The 20,844-nt window shown below is 37.4% G+C and overlaps 1 protein-coding gene across 5 annotated transcripts in view; it reads left to right on the top strand.

Moving 5' to 3' along the window:
• The window catches only part of TAOK3 (TAO kinase 3), a 183,189-nt gene that overhangs the window by 123,701 nt on the left and 38,644 nt on the right, over positions 1-20,844 (top strand). For all 5 annotated transcript variants that reach the window (XM_034637788.1, XM_002919675.4, XM_034637786.1 and 2 more), the window contains 4 exons: positions 244-337; positions 1,699-1,780; positions 10,310-10,477; positions 12,939-13,145. In XM_034637788.1, coding sequence (XP_034493679.1) covers positions 244-337; positions 1,699-1,780; positions 10,310-10,477; positions 12,939-13,145 — 551 coding nt within the window. The remainder of the gene's footprint in view (positions 1-243; positions 338-1,698; positions 1,781-10,309; positions 10,478-12,938; positions 13,146-20,844) is intronic.

Below are 20,844 nucleotides of genomic sequence, written 5' to 3'. Positions count from 1 at the left end.
ATTTTTTTTTCTTTGAGTCTTTTGAAATGGATCTGTTAGGAGCTTTGCCAATGTACATTAAGATGACCAGCAGCTTCTTCTAAACGGCTATACTGGGCTGACCTTAGAGATTAAAGTAAGTGGATTATGTGGCATGATGACAGTAACAAGCCATTGATTTAGCGGCAAAGCTTTGCTCACAGATCCTTATTTCTCTGCCTGATTTCTTTCAAGAACTGCTTTATCGTGTTTCTTTTCCTTCAGCGGAACGGAAGCCCCCCCTTTTCAACATGAACGCAATGAGTGCCTTATACCACATTGCCCAGAATGACTCCCCCACGCTACAGTCTAATGAATGGTAAGACTCCACTCTCATTTTAAATCTCTAAAGGAATCACCGTATGTATTTGGCCCTTTCATTGAATCACATTTTAAATATCTAACCTAGAAACCATACATTCCTTCATTGTATGTTATAGTAAGTGACAGTGGTGCTTTATAGGCGTGAACTGGCTATGCACACACACACATTTTTATTTATTTCTGCCATCACTGTCACTTGTACTGTGTTCTTAATGTGTGTGTAGGAACTGAAATTCTACAGGGAACATGCCCTGCTATCTTCCTAATAAGTCTCGTCTCTTAAATCCTGACAGTCTTGTATTGATCATCTCAGCTCTTATCACTTCTTGGCAAGATAAAGTACCTTCTCTGATGTCATTGTTTTTCCAGTTGTCATTTCTTTTATTGTATGTATATTTAAGAATGTTGACAGAGAACAGGCACTATCTATTCAGAAGATGTGTCATTCCTTACAGAAAANAGATAAAGTACCTTCTCTGATGTCATTGTTTTTCCAGTTGTCATTTCTTTTATTGTATGTATATTTAAGAATGTTGACAGAGAACAGGCACTATCTATTCAGAAGATGTGTCATTCCTTACAGAAAATTATAACATTTTGATAACTATTTGGGCCACAAGAGTTATAGAAGAAGGGCAATTTTAAACAAGAGTGGACAGCACAGAATTCTCAAAAGAAGGAAGTTTTTTTCATCCAGAAACCATATTTCTATGTTCTCTTCCCTTACGCTTCAAATTTTACTACCTGCTTATATATGGTGGGTGATGGAGAAGTTACCAACTGGCTGTGNGAAAATTATAATATTTTGATAACTATTTGGGCCACAAGAGTTATAGAAGAAGGGCAATTTTAAACAAGAGTGGACAGCACAGAATTCTCAAAAGAAGGAAGTTTTTTTCATCCAGAAACCATATTTCTATGTTCTCTTCCCTTACGCTTCAAATTTTACTACCTGCTTATATATGGTGGGTGATGGAGAAGTTACCAACTGGCTGTGAAGAATACAGGCTTGAGACGTAGGAGGGTTGTTCTCTTTGGAAAGAAAAATGTGTATAAAACTATTATATATAAAAATAATAATGCTTTTCATTTTCTGACATAAATTATGATTTGACCTTGCTTATATGTTAAGATATGTTTATGTGTTGACTAACTTGAAACTCTCCACTTCGTTATCCAAATATTAATTTCTAGATACCATAAACTTGAGAATGGTTCACTTCTCCTAACATTCCATATATTTTATTAAAAATATCTTAAAATGTAAAACTTTCCCTTGAATGAGAATTATTTTAAGTACTTAATGTATTCCACAGACACTGATTTTATTTTCTTTCTGTGTATTTGCATGTATAGGACAGACTCCTTTCGGAGATTTGTTGATTACTGCTTGCAGAAAATACCTCAGGAAAGGCCAACGTCAGCGGAGCTATTACGGGTAATTTTTCAGATTTATATTTGAGGAGGGGGATTTAAAGTCATGTTGTAGTAGAGTATAATAAATCATTTCTGTGGCAGCACATGATGACAAACTGGATTAGAACGTGCTGCCTTGTCATTTGTCCAGAGATAATAGCTAGGCATAGAAATACAAAGATTACCACAATGGATGGTGCTATATATTCCATGTGGACAGTTTTTTCACCATCTTTTCCATCTTCTCTTTTTCCCCTCCCTCTTTCTGCCTATGACAACAAGTATTTCTCTTTGCTGTGGTCATCATTGTGATGTTCCTATGACTAATATCTGCATGAACTTCAATACAGTGCTTTCAGGACAGTCGGCCAGTGGTTCACATGCCAACTCGGGGATTCTCAGTTAGGTTGTTGCCAAATCATCAGGCAGTGAAGAGGTACAATAAGTATATGAAGCATACATTTATATCGCATTACATCAGAAATGTTGGTGACAAGAGTATCACGTTAATAACTCCATTCATTTGATTTAAACATTGCATTTTTGGGCATCTCTTCATGTAACATTTTATTATAAACTTTATATGTACGTTCCATCAGTATCAGTGAAGTGTGTGGAGACTTTTACAATATAAATGTGTTTTATTTGGCACAAACTAGTCCAGATTTCCTTAACCTCTTTCTGTATGTATATTTTTAACTCTTTTTTGTTGTTGTTGATTGGTTGATTTTAAGAAAAATTCAGAAAGATTTTATTGCCTAAATTTGAAATTTCAAGACCTCCAACTGCCTTTATAATTGAAGAGCACCTTGCCTAGGCCAGGTTTACATTTTCTTTTTCTGAGAATTCTGTAAACATTACTCTCTTTTCTGGCTTTAAGTGTTCCTAAAGAGGTAGGTGTGAATCTAGCAAGTTTTTCCATGGAAAATTAAGTTTTTTCTTCTTGTAAATAGCAGCCCACAGGAATATGGTGGCCGAAGCAACAAGGCAAAGGACTCTGTCTAATTCCCCTTGACATAAGGCCATTGCATGTTCTAGACATGAATTCTACTCTGTATGCCTCAGTGACAACACCACATTTCTGTAGGGAAAAATGAAAACCAGAACAAAGCACCAGATAACCCAAGATAAAGTGATAGCTTTATTACTTTGAAGTAGGTGAAAAATTTTTTAAATGTTGGGGGGAGGTAGAAAGCACTACCATAAAGGGAAAGAGATAATTTGGGGCTATATTAAAATTAAGGGGGGAAAGCACCTCAAAGAAGAAGATAAGACAAGGATTCAAAGATGAATTTTAGGGCACCAAAGGAATAGAAAAAGCAAGCAGGCAGAGGTAAGAAAAGAAATGGAAGCGAAAAATTAAAACACAAAATCATAAGCAACAAACTAGTGTAATAAACCAATCCATGTAGGGTATTTCCAGTGACAGAAAGTTGTAAGGAAATAAAGCAAAGTTAAATGCAAGAGGAAAAATTGTAAAGGTGATCATAATGAAGATGACACATCTATACACCGACCTGTTATTCCTGAAGAAGAAAGCAAAACACATCTAGGAGAAGATATTTTACGATGTACCTGAAGAAAACTTTATTGGAAATAAACGTTTGGATCTTTATTTGACTTGATTTAGTCTTAATCTGATTTGGTGGGCCAAATGACATGAGCCCACCATTTATTCAGCAAATATTTACTGATTGTCTACTGTGTGCCAAGCACTGTTCCAAACACTAAACACACAAGTAAATATATGCTGTCAGTTCGTAGTAAATTCTTTTTTTTCCCCAAAGATTTTATTTATTTATTTATTTATTTATTTATTTGACAGAAAGAGAGAGAGAGCACAAACAGGGGAAGCAGCAGAGGGGGAGGGAGAAGCAGGCTCCCCACTGAGCAGAGTCTGATGTGGGGCTTGATCCTAGGACGCTGGGATCATGACCTGAGCCGAAGGCAAACGCTTAAGGACTGAGCCACCCAGGCACCCCTGTTTGTTTTTTTAAGTAAACTCTACCCCCAGCGTGGAGTTCAAACTTATAATCCCGAGATCGAGAGTAGCACATTCTCCCAACAAAGCCAGCCGGGTGCCCCAGGAGCTGATGTTTTAGATGAGTTAGGGAAGCCTTTCTAGGAAGATGACTTTTAAGCAGAGCCCTGAAGACAGACACCATGGAACTGATCTTCAGTAACCTGATGAAGTTCCTGAACTCCTTTGATAAAGAAAGATTCATACAAATAGACTGGAGGAAAAGTGCTTTCGGGTGGATCTTTGACCTAGCTAAGGTGCTCTTTAGTTATAAAGGCAGCTGACATTTTCAAGCCTCACAAATTTAGTCAATTTTTATTTCCTAATAGCTTTTTAAAAAATTGCTCAGTAGCAAAATCCAGTCAATCTACTGATAAAACAAGAAAGAAAAAGAGATGGAGGGAAGGAAGAAAGAATGAATTAGGAACTGAAGAAACTGTTAAAAGGACTGGTGGCAAACACCAAATTTAAATTGACCCTAAAAATTGTTATATATATTTTTTTACTTGGTTAAAGAGACTACATTCTTCATGTTGAATGGGTAATACAAATTTCAAAAGACAGAGTATGAAAAGTAAATCTCCTTCCTATTCTAGGACCCTCTCTAGAGTTAGCAACCACTGTCACCAATTTTGTGCATGTTTTTCTAGAGATACTCTATGCATATGAAAGCAAATATTCTGATGTATTTTTGCACCAATGGGAGCAAACTGTAAACACTATTCTGCCTTGATTATTTGTTTGTTTGCTTGTTTTACTTCATAGTACGTTTGATATTGCTTTGTGTGACTACATGCAGAGCTACCTCATTCTTACAAAGGAATCTGTAACATTTTCAGAATGACCGTACTTGTTTTAACCAACTTATTTTTGGTGTTTGCAGTCTTTTGGTATACAAACTACTGCAGTGAGTTTCTGTATATGTGTCGTTTTATACCTGTATATGGATGGATATCTAAAGAATAAAATCCTGCAAGGGAAATTGCTAATCACAGGGAATATAGATTTTAAATTTAAATAGATACTGACAAAATCATCCTCCAGAAACGTTGCACCAATTTATAGTCCCACTAACAAGGTATGAGGACCAACACTTTTTTTTTTTTAACTTTTAAAAATTTTTATTTATTTTTTTAATTTTTTTTAAATTTTATTTTATTATATTATGTTAATCACCATACAGTACATCCCCAGATTCCGATGTAAAGTTTGATGCTTCATTAGTTGCGTATAACACCCAGTGCACCATGCAATACGTGCCCTCCTTACTACCCATCACCAGTCTATCCCATTCCCCCACCCCCTCCCCTCTGAAGTCTTCAGTTTGTTTCTCATAGTCCATAGTCTCTCATGTTTCATTCCCCCTTCTGATTACCCCCCTTTTCTTTATCCCTTTCTTCCCCTACCGATCCTCCTAGTTCTTATGTTCCATAGATGAGAGAAATCATATGATAATTGTCTTTCTCTGCTTGACTTATTTCACTTAGCATTATCTCCTCCAGTGCCGTCCATGTTGCAGCAAATGTTGAGAATTCGTTCTTTCTGATAGCTGAGTAATATTCCATTGTATATATGGACCACAGCTTCTTAATCCAGTCATCTGTTGAAGGGCATCTCGGCTCCTTCCATGATTTGGCTATTGTGGACAATGCAGCTATGAACATTGGGGTGCATATGGCCCTTCTCTTTACTACGTCTGTATCTTTGGGGTAAACACCCAGTAGTGCAATGGCTGGGTCATAGGGTAGTTCAATTTTTAACTTTTTAAGGGACCTCCACACTGTTTTCCAGAGTGGCTGTACCAACTTGCATTCCCACCAACAATGTAGGAGGGATCCCCTTTCTCCACATCCTCTCCAACAATTGTTGTTTCTTGCCTTGTCTATCTTTGCCATTCTAACTGGCGTAAGGTGGTATCTCAGTGTGGTTTTGATTTGAATTTCCCTGATGGCTAATGATTTTGAACATTTTTTCATGTGTCTGTTAGCCATTTGTATGTCTTCATTGGAAAAGTGTCTGTTCATATCTTCTGCCCATTTTATGATTTGTTTATTTGTTTCTCGTGTATTGAGTTTGAGAAGTTCTTTGTAGATCTTGGATACCAGTCCTTTATCTGTGGTGTCCTTTGCAAATATATTCTCCCATTCCGTGGGCTGTCTCTTAGTTTTTTTGACTGTTTCCTTGGCTGTGCAGAAGCTCTTTATCCTGATAAAGTCCCATAAGTTCATTTTATCTTTTATTTCTCTTGCCTTTGGAGATGTGTCGTGAAAAAGGTTGCTCTGGCCGATGTCATAGAAGTTGTTGCCTATGTTCTCCTCTAGAATTTTGATGGATTCCTGTCTCACATTGAGGTCTTTCATCCATTTGGAGTTTATTTTTGTGTATGGTGTGAGAGAGTGGTCAAGTTTCATTCTTTTGCATGTAGCTGTCCAATTTTCCCAGCACCATTTATTGAAGAGACTGTCTTTTTTCCACCGGATGTTTTTTCCTGCTTTATCAAAGATTAGTTGCCCAAAGAGCCGAGGGTCCATTTCTGGGTTCTCTATTCTGTTCCATTGGTCGATGTGTCTGTTTTTGTGCCAGTACCATGCTGTCTTTGTGATCACAGCTTTGTAGTACAGCTCGAAATCCGGCATTGTGATGCCCCCAGCTTTGTTTTTCCTTTTCAACAGTTCCTTGGAGATTCTGGGCCTTTTCTGGTTCCATACAAATTTAAGGACTATTTGTTCCAGTTCTTTGAAAAATGTCCTCGGTATTTTGATCGGGATAGCATTGAAAGTGTAGATTGCTCTGGGTAGTATGGACATTTTAACTATGTTAATTCTTCCAATCCATGCATGGAATATTTTTCCATCTTTTTATGTCTTCCTCAATATCTTTCAAAAGTGATCTATAGTTTCTAGGATATAGAGGACCAACACTTTTTGATCTTGGCTTTCAGGTCAGTGAATCTGTATTTCTTATTATGAGCTAAGCTGAGCATCTTTTATAGGTTGAAAAGCCATTGGTTTTCTTTTTTGTAAACTCTTTGTAATCTTTGCCCATTTGTCTGGTTTTTTTATTATTATTATTTTGTAGTAGATCTAGCAAATATTTTTTCCCTATTTCTCTTTCAATGGTCTTTATGCTGGGCTTCTTTTGAGAGGTCATGCAAAAATTTGTTATAAAGAAGTCAACTTGTTTCCTCCCAGTTGGCTATCATGTTCCCAAATATTTTTAGGTAATTCATCTTTTCTTCACATTTTCTTCCTGACATTTTAAAATGTCACCTTCACATTGAATCCATTTAAATATAGAGCCAAGGTAAAATCATTTATATGGTTAAAGAGCAGAATCTAAGTGCTATAAACATTGACAATGTAAAAATACTAATGTAACTAGAACAACGTAGGCGTAGGAAAGAAAGATAAGTGTACTAATTTTCCTGTTTTTCAGATTAATGGTCAATAATAATTCTTAAGTTGAAATGCATAGTTTTAAAAAAAAAAAGTAACTCCAATCTTTGTCATCTTTTTTTTTTTTTTTTTTTTTTGGTTAACGTTAGAGGGTCTTTTAAGAACTGGTAACTCTTGGTGAAGAAATTATAACTAAAGTTAAGCTTTACTTTATTGTCTTCTGATTCTGCTACATTTAAGTATACCTTAATTTAATAGACTTTCTTAGAATTACCATGTATAATTTTTTTTTAAAGATTTTATTTATTTATTTGACAGAGATAGAGACAGCCAGCGAGAGAGGGAACACAAGCAGGGGGAGTGGGAGAGGAAGAAGCAGGCTCATAGTGGAGCAGCCTGATGTGGGGCTCGATCCCATAACACCAGGATCACGCCCTGAGCCGAAGGCAGACGCTTAACCGCTGTGCCACCCAGGCGCCCCTACCATGTATAATTTTTCCATGTAAAATTATTTCTAGATATCCATTATCCTAAGAGAGAATGTCTGAAATGATGTTCTTTAATTTAATAAGATTTACTTCTGGATGGTGGAACTTGGGATGATTTACTTTCTTTTATGCATTTTTCTGTATTATTTAAATGTTTCAAGGAAATATACTTTCAAGAACAATAAAACCATTATTTTAAAAGGATCTGGGGACCTTTTAGTTGTAAGGGTTTTGAGAATAATTGGCTTTGGAGAACAGGGAAGAGATGGGGTTGCAAGCAGAAAGAAATAAGCAAAGGCATGTAGGTGTGTAACACATGGCATGTGTCAAGAGCTATGTAGAATGTACTGTATGGGTTGGATGGGAAAGAGGACTAGGAGTGACTGGATTTGAACCTAGAAATAAAACCATGAACCTGGCTGTAAAAGGCCAGACGTCATTGTGGAGGCATTTGTTTAAGATGTTGAGTGAATCAGTTTTAGAAGGCTTAAACAGGTAAGATTTTAATTATCTTGTGCAATAAGAAGTCTAGGGCATTGAGAAAGGAGATGTTATAAAAGTCCAGAACAATAGGCAGCTCAACAATGTCATCATGGAGCCGGTCTCCTTCTCTCTTCCTACTTTATTATCCTCAGTATGTGGCTTTTATCTTCTCGGTCACAAAATGGCTCCTGCATCTCCAGGACTCAAGTCTTTAACCCAAGAGGGAAAAAGGAGGAAAGGGCAGTGGAAAACACCTTTTCTTCAGGTGTTTTGCCTTTTTATTCTAGAAAACAAAACTTTCCTCAGGGAGTTCTGCCTCTATGGTACCTCATTCACCAGAGCTCAGTCATACTGTTATCTGTAACTACAAAAAAAGGCTAGAGTTAACTCTTTTTACTTTCTAGAGCTTACATAAATGAAGGCAAGGAAAAGAAGTTGGAATGGGGGATGAATGGGACACCAGTGTCTTTCACAATGAGTGACACAATCAAATCTATGTCTTAGAAAGATAACAGTGGTGGTAGACCCCCAGAAAACAAACAGCAAATGAGGAAACATGGGTTACAAGCGTAGCTCTTCCAGTGTTTAGCTATGTAAATCACCTAACCTCCTGTGCCTGAATTTCCACACCTTGAAAATAAAAGAATTTCTAAGAGCTATTCCTGCTCTAAAATTCACTGATCCTAAGTTATGGTTTGAAGTTCACTGAAAACCAGTTTGCTCTTGTATAGTCACAAGTACCGGAGAAGCAAAATAATTTACTTTCTTCCTTTCGTGCTCATCTGGAAATATGCAGGCTGCACTCACTTCCGGGAATAGTGTTTCATTTTCAGAAAGGACTCTGCAGAGGAAGAGATATTTTATAAAAGCAGGAGCAAAAGCCACAATTCCCCTGACAGCAAAGTCGGGGTGAAGAACCACAAGACATGTACATGTTTTTCTCACAGTGGCCCTCTTTTATAGCTGTTTAACTTACGAAGAAATGAAATCCATTCCATCATCCAAAGCCTACCACATTATATCCCATTTCCCCAATATCTTTAAATTATAATTTCACATAAGTGAATTTTTCACATAACAAACTTTTCCTTTACAAAAAAAAAAACCAACTTCCTCCTCCCACTTTTGATCATTTTCTGTGTAATCTTGTCAAAATACATGATGTACTTCTCTGCCTTCTTAAAGCATAATGAACATAATTTCACTTCCTGATGGCTCAGAAGCAGTAGTGTTTCACCAAGTCTTGGACTGCATGAGGAGCATTTTCCCCTTTGCAAAATAGCCCACAAAACTTTGTTCGTTTTTATGTTGGTTGGTTGGTTGGTTGGTAGGTGCGTTAGTCATGGATTTTCTCTCTTTCTCTTGACTCTCATGCTGCCTGAGAACTTTCAAAGGACAGTTTTTTTTTTACAACAAATAACCCTAATTCTAATAGCTCTCCATCCTTTATTGTCCCACTTTTATTCCCTTTCTAAACTGATACAGGCTAAGAAACCAGGAAACCAGAATATGGGTAAAGATCACTGATAATATTGAAAGTGAGGGCCGTTTATACCAGGAAAAGTTTATGGACTTTTTGGGGCAGTTACTTTCACTCTTCAAAGGCCGTTTTCCCTTATTTCTGATTGTACAGCTCTGTAGAGGCAAAATGAAGTTGCCAGAATTGTGACCTCTAAACAAATTGAATAGCTGCCGTATTTTCAAGCATGCACTAGATATGATCACAAGAAAACAAAATATACACAAGTCTGTTTCAGCAGGGTATGTAGGGTGGGTAGGAGGATTGAGGCAGATTATAACAATAATATCTATAACTCTGCATTGCTTCTACTTACATATAATTTCAGATCTTTCAGATTTGAAAGTTACAAGCCTCTAAGCTACTAGTCATTATTACTTATATGTTAAAGTAAACCTCAGCAATTCTCAAGTAAACTCTAGGACAAAGTCCACAAAATGGGGCTTGAGGAAGAAGAGAAAAGCATAGTTAACTCTTCATAAGAGTTAAACAAAATGAAAGGCCATATGAAATGAGTCATATCTTATTATTTCTGCAAAATCAATAGGCCTATTTTATGTCTGTTTACTTTTATCATGTAAATCTTGCCCCCCAAAATCTGTTTTCTCATTTTCAGTTTCTGTTTTTTATCTCCTCCCTCAATCAGCACGATTTTGTTCGACGAGACCGGCCACTGCGTGTCCTAATTGACCTTATACAGAGGACGAAAGATGCTGTTCGTGAATTAGATAACCTACAGTACCGAAAAATGAAAAAAATCCTTTTCCAAGAGACACGAAATGGACCCTTGAATGAGTCACAGGAGGATGAAGAAGTAGGTTCAGTTTATTTGGTAGGCACTGATGGCGTGCCTATCACATGAGAAAGTTCTGGACTGGGCACTATGAAATCCACTTTTGGCAATAAAAATGTAATTGGTGATTTGGGCCTCAAGAAACTATGCAGAGTTGCAAAAGAGACAATCATAAAATAACTTTTATATAAGACAAAATATGAAAAATGCTATCGAGTTGTGTCACCATGCAGGGGTCCATAGTGGGGAGAAAATAAGCCTGCTGGGGGGCATTAGTGACGTTTGTGTGCGGGACATGATGTGGGTGGTTTCTGAGAGACAGGCATAGGACAATTTAGGCTCAGGAAGTGCTGTGCTTTAGAAAGATTATCCTGGCAACAGAGTGAATTACGACAGGAGGTAATAAGAGCAATGTCAATGGGGAAGGGAGGAAAGGAACACTTTTGAGAAACACTGAAGAGGTAGATTTGATAATATAGTGCTTCTCATTGAAAATGACAGTGACAAGGTGAGGAGGAGTTTAAGGTGACTCTGAGCATTTTAGCCCAGGTGACTAGGGTATGTCAATACTGAGAAAAGAGAAAAAGAACCAAGGAGAAAGAGTAGGTTTACAATGATTTCAGTGTGATGCCTGTTGAGTTTAAGGTCCTGGCATCATATGCTGCCAACATAGTATACAGACGGAGTTTTCAAAGGAGAGGTGACTTTCTGTTTTTTCATTCAAATAACTTAAGAAGGATTGGTTGACGCAAGGGTAATGCCATTTGGGACACCTGAATGGTGATGTCTGGCAGTTGGCTGGAAAATTCAAGCCCAGAACATAAGAAAGAGGTCTGGGTAAAGGGTAGTTGGCTGGGGGTCAAGAGCATTAAAATGGTAATGAATCAGGAGTTGAATGTAGAATGGGAAGAGGGCCATGCCATATGAGGACCTAGGAAACAAACATCACAGATGTTCAACAGTCCACAACTTCAAGGACGAAGCAGCCAGTATCATCAGATGCCACAGAGAGGTCAAGTTAGACAAGGACAAAAAATAAAAATTAAAAAATAACTGGGTTTTACAAGCAGGGCATTCTTGAAGACCTTTGTAAAAGCAGCTTTACAGGAGTAGTTAGGATGAATAATAGATAACTGTGGGTTTGTAGAATAAATGGGAAGTGAGAAAGTAGAGACAGTGAAAGCTGGTTATTTTAAGATTCATAAATTTGGCTAAGAGGGAAAAGAGACAAAGGACAGTATGGAGAGAGGTCCGTAAGTATGGGGCAGTTCTCTTCATATTTATAGGCAGAATGGAAGAAGCCAGGACGGAAGTATTGAAATTAGATGAGACAGATGTCATTAAAGAAGTGGGATCTCAGGAAGTACATGGGATAGGAGTAAGAGTATTAGAGCCTTGAATAACAGAAAGGACTCCTCTTCCTCTAAAACTAGATAAAAAAGAGGAAAGGAATGAACAATGAATTTTACTTTACCTTTTTATATAAAAGAAAAAATTATCAATAATTATAAAAATGAAATTCAGAAAACTGAATTGGACTATAAAATCTCTTGATTGCACATATACAAACGATGCCCTTTAATTGGGAAAATAAATCTGTTAAAAATATAATGTATTGTTTACCATTTTAAATTACCCAAATTACCTATGATTCCTTAGAGTGCCATGGCTAAGTAACAATTCATTAAAGTTATATACATACAGTATGGTTCTTTGAAAATAGGATTTTTTTTGAACTAAGTTGCTTTAATTATATTATTTAATCTTGTATCAAAAGATATCCCACTGTGATGGGTAAATTACATATTCTGATTATTTTACCACTTCTCAAATAGTAGTCTTTGGACTAGCAGTGATGAATACCAGTATTATTTAACAGATATATTTAATAAGATTACAGAGGTAAGCATGATAGAATTGCTTGAGGGAGGCAGAATTTAATTACCTGTCCAGGACAGTAGAATTAATATCCCTGCTTAGACATGAAGTTACTCGATAATGATTTGCAAAGGAACATATTGCTTGTCAAATCTCTGAAAACTCTTTTAACTCTGTTTTAGTTTCGAACGACCGCTGCCCTATTTGTAAATATCCCAGAGGTTACCTGTTCAGTTGCCTACAATCTTTCTCTAGCACCTTGATGTTCCTGAAAGTCTCTTACAAACCTGTCCCGATTTCTGCTTACTGAATAGCAATACAGTAATATGATAGTTGCATTTGACAGGGGAAAACCCTGGGATAGTAGCATTTGGAGCCTTATGACCCATGTCCAGAATGGCCCCTGAGGAAGGCAGAGAAGTGAATTTGAGATGTCTGAAAATGGTGGGGGAGTAGTAGAGTCATTACATAAAAAGTTTATCTTTGCAGATTTGGCAGAAAAGCAACTTGGCACTGCAGAATTGAGTGTGCTTAATAGCTCAGTCAATGGATTGGCACTTTATCTCCAGTCATCTTTTTTAACCCCCATGCCCCATTTTTATAGGACAGCGAACATGGAACCAGCCTGATCAGGGAAATGGACAGCCTGGGCAGCAACCATTCCATCCCAAGCATGTCTGTGAGCACAGGCAGCCAGAGCAGCAGTGTGAACAGCATGCAGGAGGTCATGGATGAGAACAGCTCTGAACCTATCATGATGCACGATGATGAAAGCACTGTAAATTTCAGTTCCTCTGTTGTACCCAAGAAGGTAGGTTCCGTGGTATCCTTTGCAGCTCTAGGCTTTGTCAATGTAGTGAAGCCAGCTCAGGCCGCTTGGCATCCAGACGTTTCAGTGGTACCTTTCTACAACTGCAATATGGGACTAAACCTAGCATTTGACAGTTCTCTTACAGTAAAAACATAACAAAAGACTATGCAAAGCTATAACTGGGCTGATTTCTTCATCTTCCTCTCCTGATGTTCTGATGTCTACCATCATCAGTAAATAAAAATAAATAAATCTGTAAATCTCCAAGTCAAAGAAATTGATAAAATCCTCTCTAAACCAATAACTTTAATATTTTAATCTCAGCAGCTTCCTGAGTATAACCTGTTGGTTGTGCCCATTTAGAAGTACACTCTCTGAAGTATGTGTCTTTTTTTTTTTTTAAGATTTTATTTATTTATGGACAGAGATAGAGACAGCCAGCGAGAGAGGGAACACAAGCAGGGGGAGTGGGAGAGGAAGAAGCAGGCTCATAGCAGAGGAGCCTGATGTGGGGCTCGATCCCATAACGCCAGGATCACGCCCTGAGCCAAAGGCAGACGCTTAACCGCTGTGCCACCCAGGCGCCCCCGAAGTATGTGTCTTAATGTATATTCCCAAGATACCGTTTGTTTTAGAAACAGTTTCTACTCTTTTCTGTTGCTCTTAGATTTATTTCTAATTCTAAAACTAGCTCTGTCAGCTTAAATATTCTGACTTTGGAATGAATGATCCCGTTTTTTATTTTTACTTTGGTTTTCCAATTAAAGATCCTCCTGGGGTGCCTGGGTGGTGCCATCAGTTAAGAGTCCCACCTTGGTTTTGGCTCAGGTGGTGATCTCAGGGTTGTAGGATTGACCCTGCATCCGGCTCTGTGCCCAGTCCAGAGTCTGCTTAAGACCCTCTCTCCCTCTCCTTCCCCCTGCCTCTCTCTGTCTCTCAAATAAATAAATCTTTAAAAAAAAAAATCCTCCTTTCCTACAGGCCTATCATGGTTCATAAGTTGAAGTACTTCATGGAAAAAAAAATAAAGTCTTAAAATTTCTTGCAGAGCATTTTCTGTAAGATGAGTATTATACAGATTTACCAATAATTCTTTGGAAGCAGTCCCAAAAATGTTTTGAGTGACTTTAGGTAAGCAGTCCATAGCGTAGAATTACATGAAAGAATCTTTTTCTTTTTCCTTGTAACGTATATGTGTACTTATTTTAATAAATGCCAATGATTACATTCTAATTTCAGTGATAGAGCATGTTTAAGAATTTTTTTCACTTAGACTTCAATTGGTGCATTTTCCTTGGGATGAAAAGGAAATTGAACAGGTAAGGATGAAGGGCAGAAGAAAGTATATTGGTCCCTGGTCATAAGTAGTGGAGGGATACATATTTATTTTCTGAATGGATTAACTTATTCATTTATTCAACAAAAATTGGCGAGGACTTCTACTACATGCCAGGAACTACGGATACATAGGAAATAAAACACACATAGCGCTTTCATGAAGCTTATTATCTGTGGGGGAGATTAGGAAAGTAATTGTACCGTTAACTGTATCGTATGGTTATGAAGCTTCTGCTCTGGGTAAAAGGAGGATTCAATCTGTCAGGAAGTAGTGGAAAGCCTACCCAGTGAAGTAACATTTAAGCTAAAACTTCAAAGATAAGTAGAAGTTAGCTTACCTGGGGAGAGAGATGGGGATGAGTCAGAAAACAAGCGCAAAAAGGCCCTGAGACAAAAAGAGCTTTGTATGTTCAAGGAAGAGGGGAAAGGTCAGAGAAGTTAGAGCTTGGTGAGCAGTATGAAGAGTGAATGGAGCCTAGAGAGACAGCAAGGACCAAGTTATCAGAAAGCCGTGGAAGCATTTTGAGGAAAGGAGTTATATCACACAGATGCAGAAATCTGCAAAGAGTTCAGCGTTGGCAGCCAGCCTTCTTTAAACATGGGCAAGTGATCCTGTATTTGAAAGGTGGAGAAGAAGGTTTTGCTGGGCTCTCTTTTTGGAAGGAGCTATCATGAATGCTGACAAATCTGGCTCTTTCCTTCTGTTACCTCTGGAGCTCCATGGGTATAGGGATCAAAAGAAAAGGAATTCCACTGGGTCTTTTTACTCCAGGACCCTCAAATGAGAACAGAATTAGAAGAAAGATACTACTGGCACAGTCAACAAGAAGGAAAACCCTAGTCTTGAACTCACTGGAGATTTTAATTCTAATTTTGGTGTGTGATAGTACAGACCTGTCTTGTGATAATACAGGTTTTTCAGTACTTTTTTTGCTGTCATGGTGTAATCACCTAAGAATAGATGTTAATTTATGGGGCACCTGGGTGGACAGTTGGTTAAGCAGCCGACTCTTGATTTCAACTCAGCTCATGATCTCAGGGTCGTGAGATCGAACCCCACATCAAACCCGGCATCAGGCTTCCCACTCAGCACTGAAGTTTCTCTCTCCCTCTGCCCCTCCGTACCCATGTTTTCTCTCTCTCTCTAAAATAAAATAAATCTTAAAAAAAAAAAGAATAGGTATTAATTTATATTCTGAAATAGATGGTCATTGTATTTGATCCATACAAAATGTTTGTCAGGAAGAATTTAAGTTATATAATGTATTTCTGTTTTATTATGAAATAAATATATAGAGGAAATGTGATGAAAGAAAATTGAAAAACACTTGTGAATAAAACTGAATGAATTAACTGAACTGAAAATATAAGCAGGCTAACCAAAAGACAATATCAACAGAGTAAAAAAGGAACCCACAGAATGGGACAAAATATTTGCAGATCATATTTGGATATCTAATATTTGCATATCTAGTAAGGGATTGATACCCAGAATAGAGAGAGAGAGCTCCTAAAACTCAACAAGCAAAAAATGACCAACCCAAATCAAAAATGAGCAAAGGACTTGAATAGACATTTCTCCAAAAAAGATAAACAAATAACCAATAAGCACATGAAAAGATGCTCAATATCTTTAATCATTAAGGAAATGCAAATCAAAACTATAATAAGATACCACCTCATGCCCATTAGGATGGCTACTATCAAAAAAAAAAAATGACATGAGTTCGCAAGGATGTGGAAAAATTGGAACTCTTGTGCACTGTTGATAAGAACATAAAATGGTATAGCTGTGGAAAACAATATGGTAGTTCCTCAAAAAATTAAAAATATAATTAACACATGATCCCGCAATTCCGCTTCTGGGTATATACCCCCCAAAATTGAAAGTAGGGTCTCAAGAAAATATTTGTATGACCATGTTCATAACAGCATTATTTATAAGAGCTAAAATTTGGAAGGAACCCAAATGTCCATTGATGGATGAATGGATAAGCAAAATGTGGTATATACATACAGTGGAATATTATTCAGCCTTAAAAAGGAAAAGAAATTCTGACATATTCTACAACATGGATGAATCATGAGGACATTATCCTAAGTGAAATATGCCAGTAACAAAAAGACAAATACTGTATGATTCCACTTACATGAGGTATTTAGAGTAGCTAAAATCATAGGGACAGAAAGTAGCATGGTGGCTGCCAGAGGCTGGGGAGAGGGAAGAAGTGGAGAGTTGTTTAATGGGGACAAGTTTCAGTTTTACAAGATGAAAGAGTTATGGGGAATGGATGGGGGTGATGGTTGCACAACATTATAAGTCTGTTTAATAGCCCTGAACTGTATACTTAAAAATAATTAAGATGGTTAATTTATATATATTTCACCACAATAAAAAAGGGGGAAAATATAAGCAGGCAGTAAAAGTAGAATATGTTATATGTGAAAACTAAATATGCTATCTCTTCATGAGACCCATTTAAATCCTATACCTGGGCTTATAAGTCTATCATTGTAAACACAACAGAAATACAAAAATTATTCAGAAATTTTATATTTGTTGGTATGCTTGATTTCCTAAAAGTTTTCCACTTGGGAACATAAATGAAATAGGATCTTAAGCCCTCAATAGAAAATTTTATGTAATGGATCATAGGAATGAGGGAACTAGTTTATAGTTCTTTCTGTCTGCCACTGTTAGTGTTATTTTACTTTAGACAAGTCACAAACCTCTCTGGGCCTCCATTTCTCCATCTGTAAAATTAGGAGTTCTGTATGGTTTCAGAGATCCCTTCCAGCTCTTAAATTCTGTATTTCTGGGGCGCCTGAGTGGCTCAATTTGTTAAGCATCTGCCTTTGGCTCAGGTCATGATCCCAGCCGGGGTTCTGGGATCAAGCCCCGCATCCGGCTCCCTGCTCAGTGGGGAGTGTGCTTCTCTCTCTCTCCCTCTGTCCCTCCCCCTGCTGTGCTTTCCCTCTCTCTGAAGTAAATAAATAAAAAGTCTTTAAAAAAAATTCTGTATTTCTATTCCTGTAATCTTTAGAGAAGCAGATCTGTGATGTGACTTTCAAGCTGTTTTGTAGAGAGGTGCCTCAGGAACGAGCCTCATCCATACCTCCCCCAGGACAAGGCCGGCTTTTCTCTCTTACATTATGTGTTTGGATTTCACTTAAAAAGGGGAATTTTTCTAAAAGCCACTGTTCTGATCAGTCCCTCCTTCTTCAGGCAGATGGCATAGCAGCAGACACTGTATTACATGTAGGTATAGGTAACATTTAGGTCACAGGTTGGATTCTCTGGGAAGCAGAGCTGAAACAATTTCAAGCAACAATTTGTTTTTTAGGAGTTTCCTTTGGGATCAACACCTGTGGAAGAGAAAAGGAAGCAGCACTGGGCAGAGGGCAAAGTTGAAGTGCAGGACAGCTTCAGCCAACCCCTAGGGGAGTTGTGGGGCTAAAATGACCCTTCAGAGTTGTCCAAACTGAGCCAGAACGGCTCGGCCTTGTTACCCTCACCCAGACCACTCATTGAATATGAGCAACCTGGGAAGGGTGTGAACTTGCTCAAGGCTGCTCTCTGCAGCCAAGGCCGCCTGTAAATGGATTGCCAGCCATCAAGTCTTTTCTTAGAGGTGGATCTAGGTGGTGCATTTCTGAGTCTACATAATTTATAATTTGTGACCACAAAGATTATTTTTGAAAGAAAGCAGTCAATATTGTTTTATAAAACACTTACCCGTTTTGCATGGGTCTGTGACCAGATTCCTAGAAGAGCCTATATATCACCAAATTATATTACAACCAGTATTATACCCATTATCTCATTATCCTATTTTATTTTCTTTTTAATACTTGTCACCATCTAATATTATATTATATATTAATTTGTTTATCTATTATTTCATTAGTAGAATGTAAATTTCATTAAAGAAAAGACTATGCCTGCCTTGTTCCACATTGTATCTTAACACCTAGAACAGTGCCTGGCGTAGCACAGGCATTCAGTAAATAACTATGGAATGAATGAATGAATGAATGAACGAACAAAAAAACACAAGGAATGAATTAATTGCCAGAGACTAAACATCATGCTATTTTGGTTCATTGAACATATGGATTAAAAGGGTTAAATAATCTTAAGTATTGTCATTATGGTTTGAAAAACTTAAATAGCATATCTCCAATAATTATACACCAGACAGTAAGAAGATGCTTAATAAATACCAAATTAAAAGAATAAGGTGGGGGATTTTTTTTGCCCCCCCATCTTGATTGTTACAATCAGGCAGACATTATCCTAAATTAGTCAAATCATAGATAGGACACAGATCAAACCCCCAAAAATGTAAAGTGGGACACTGAAAATTTTCCTTTGACATCAGAATTTCAGGTTACTTCTTTTTCCTCCAGTCCTTGCCTCTATTCTGGTCTTTCCTAGGCCTTGAAGGGACCCTAACCTGATCTCCCTTTTGAGTAAAAATTACTTGATAAGTCTAAAAGTATGTTCGGACAAAATACGCTTTAAGCACTTTTCCCCTTGCTAATGTTGCCACACTGCTTTTTCCAAAATTAGAATATCTAGAGAATATCTCTAGACTGTTAGCTCCTCAAGGACATCTCTTCTCCTACCACCCAGCATCGTGTCTGTCACATAGTAAGCACTCAATAAATGTTTTGTGAACTAAAATGAAGGTGAACTTATATAGGACATAACTCTGCATACGCCTCAATTCTCAATTTTTCCCAAATGACTCCAGAGCAAACTCCTATTCCAGATTAGGTTTTTTTCTGTCACCTAAACTCCTGAGCCTCCGCCCTACTCCTTAAAATCATTGTGGATGTAGCAGCAGCAAACCAATTTTAATAGTGTTCCAACCAACAAAGTCTGTTCTTTTAATTTGCCAGTGAAAAGGTATCCTTTTATTTTGTTTAAGTCTAAAATCAGTTATCTTTGCCTTCTGCTGTCTATTAATATATGTCATAAGAATTTAATATATTAAAGTGTTCATTAATCAGTTTGTTCTTTTAGGTATACCTAATGAACTCTAGTCATCATGGCCCCCTTTGAGAGATTATTTTTAAAAATCATTCTATCCTAACTCCTAAAGCTTTATTTGGCCTTTTTCCTGTTAGTCAGTGTTTTCTCCCCTCCCCCCCCTTCTTTAAAAAAAGAACAGCTTTCACCATTTTTGTGGGAGAAAAAAAAAGAGATGTCCTTAAGGGGATAGGATGTTCTAGTTTAATTTTCAGTTGCTTCAGTGGCCTTTCCTATTATTTTTGCTGAAGAGAGGGGCGGGTTCTTTGACTCTTCAACTCACATTTGGCAAAGTAAAAGTAAATTAACACTGATAAAGGTAATGTTTCTCAAACAGAGCAGTCCTACAAACTACCTGTCTATGGTAGCGTCTTTACCCTCTGCATTCTAGTCATTTTTTTCTCCCTAGTAGCTCTCCTCCCCAGTAAAGATAGCCTTGTCCATCTTCTTCCCTTCCTCTAGCCCCAGCTTTCGATAGCAACAACTGCTTATGCAATAATTTAATAATTTTGAAATAAGCAAAAACAAAAGAGAGATGGTGGGTTTATTGATCCCTTCTCCACAGCATAAAAAGTGTGGGAGTCTATAGAAAGGCTTCTCATCATCCAAAAAAAAGCCATTTTTAGATCCTCTTCCTACCCCCAAGTAAAGGTGTGCTTGTGTGTCACAATTTTATGACTTTCTTAGAGTACAGAGTGGCAGGTTTTTTATGAAATACAAATTTGAATTCTGTTAAATAATATAAGAGAAAACGTCATTTTCCCAGAATCTTCTCAGACCTATATTCTTGAACTTATTTATTCAGCAAACATTTACTGAATGCCTACTAAGTATCAAGCACTAGGTGGATGAGAGGGAGACAGATTTTTCAAACCACATTTACTGTTTTCAGAAAGCTTACAGTCTCATGCACAGACGCACAAGTGCATGATAGTATGATAAAGATATACCCAAAGTATAACTGTCCAGACGAGTGGTGTGCAGGGTCATTTCAAGTTAATCTGGAAACTAAACAAGCCACTACACCATGAATCTTAATTTCAGAATCTAAATAAATAGAAAAAACAACTTTACATAAAAGTAAAGCCCCCTGTTTCAGGGTATAACAGTTAAGTTTGTGCTTCTTGCTTCAGGTACTTCAGTATATTGTATAAAAAGTGCAATTCTTTTTGCTAAAGATTTGACCAAAATTACGACCCCTTCTTTTCTTTTCTTTTCTTTTTTTTTTTTTTAATTTATTTATTCGACAGAGATAGAGACAGCCAGCGAGAGAGGGAACACAAGCAGGGGGAGTGGGAGAGGAAGAAGCAGGCTCATAGCGGAGGA

This window comes from Ailuropoda melanoleuca, chromosome 12, assembly GCF_002007445.2.
Source record: "Ailuropoda melanoleuca isolate Jingjing chromosome 12, ASM200744v2, whole genome shotgun sequence".
In the NCBI taxonomy this organism is placed as follows: domain Eukaryota; kingdom Metazoa; phylum Chordata; class Mammalia; order Carnivora; family Ursidae; genus Ailuropoda; species Ailuropoda melanoleuca.
Note: the sequence above shows the minus strand (reverse complement) of the source record. Positions and strands in the feature narration are given on the sequence as shown.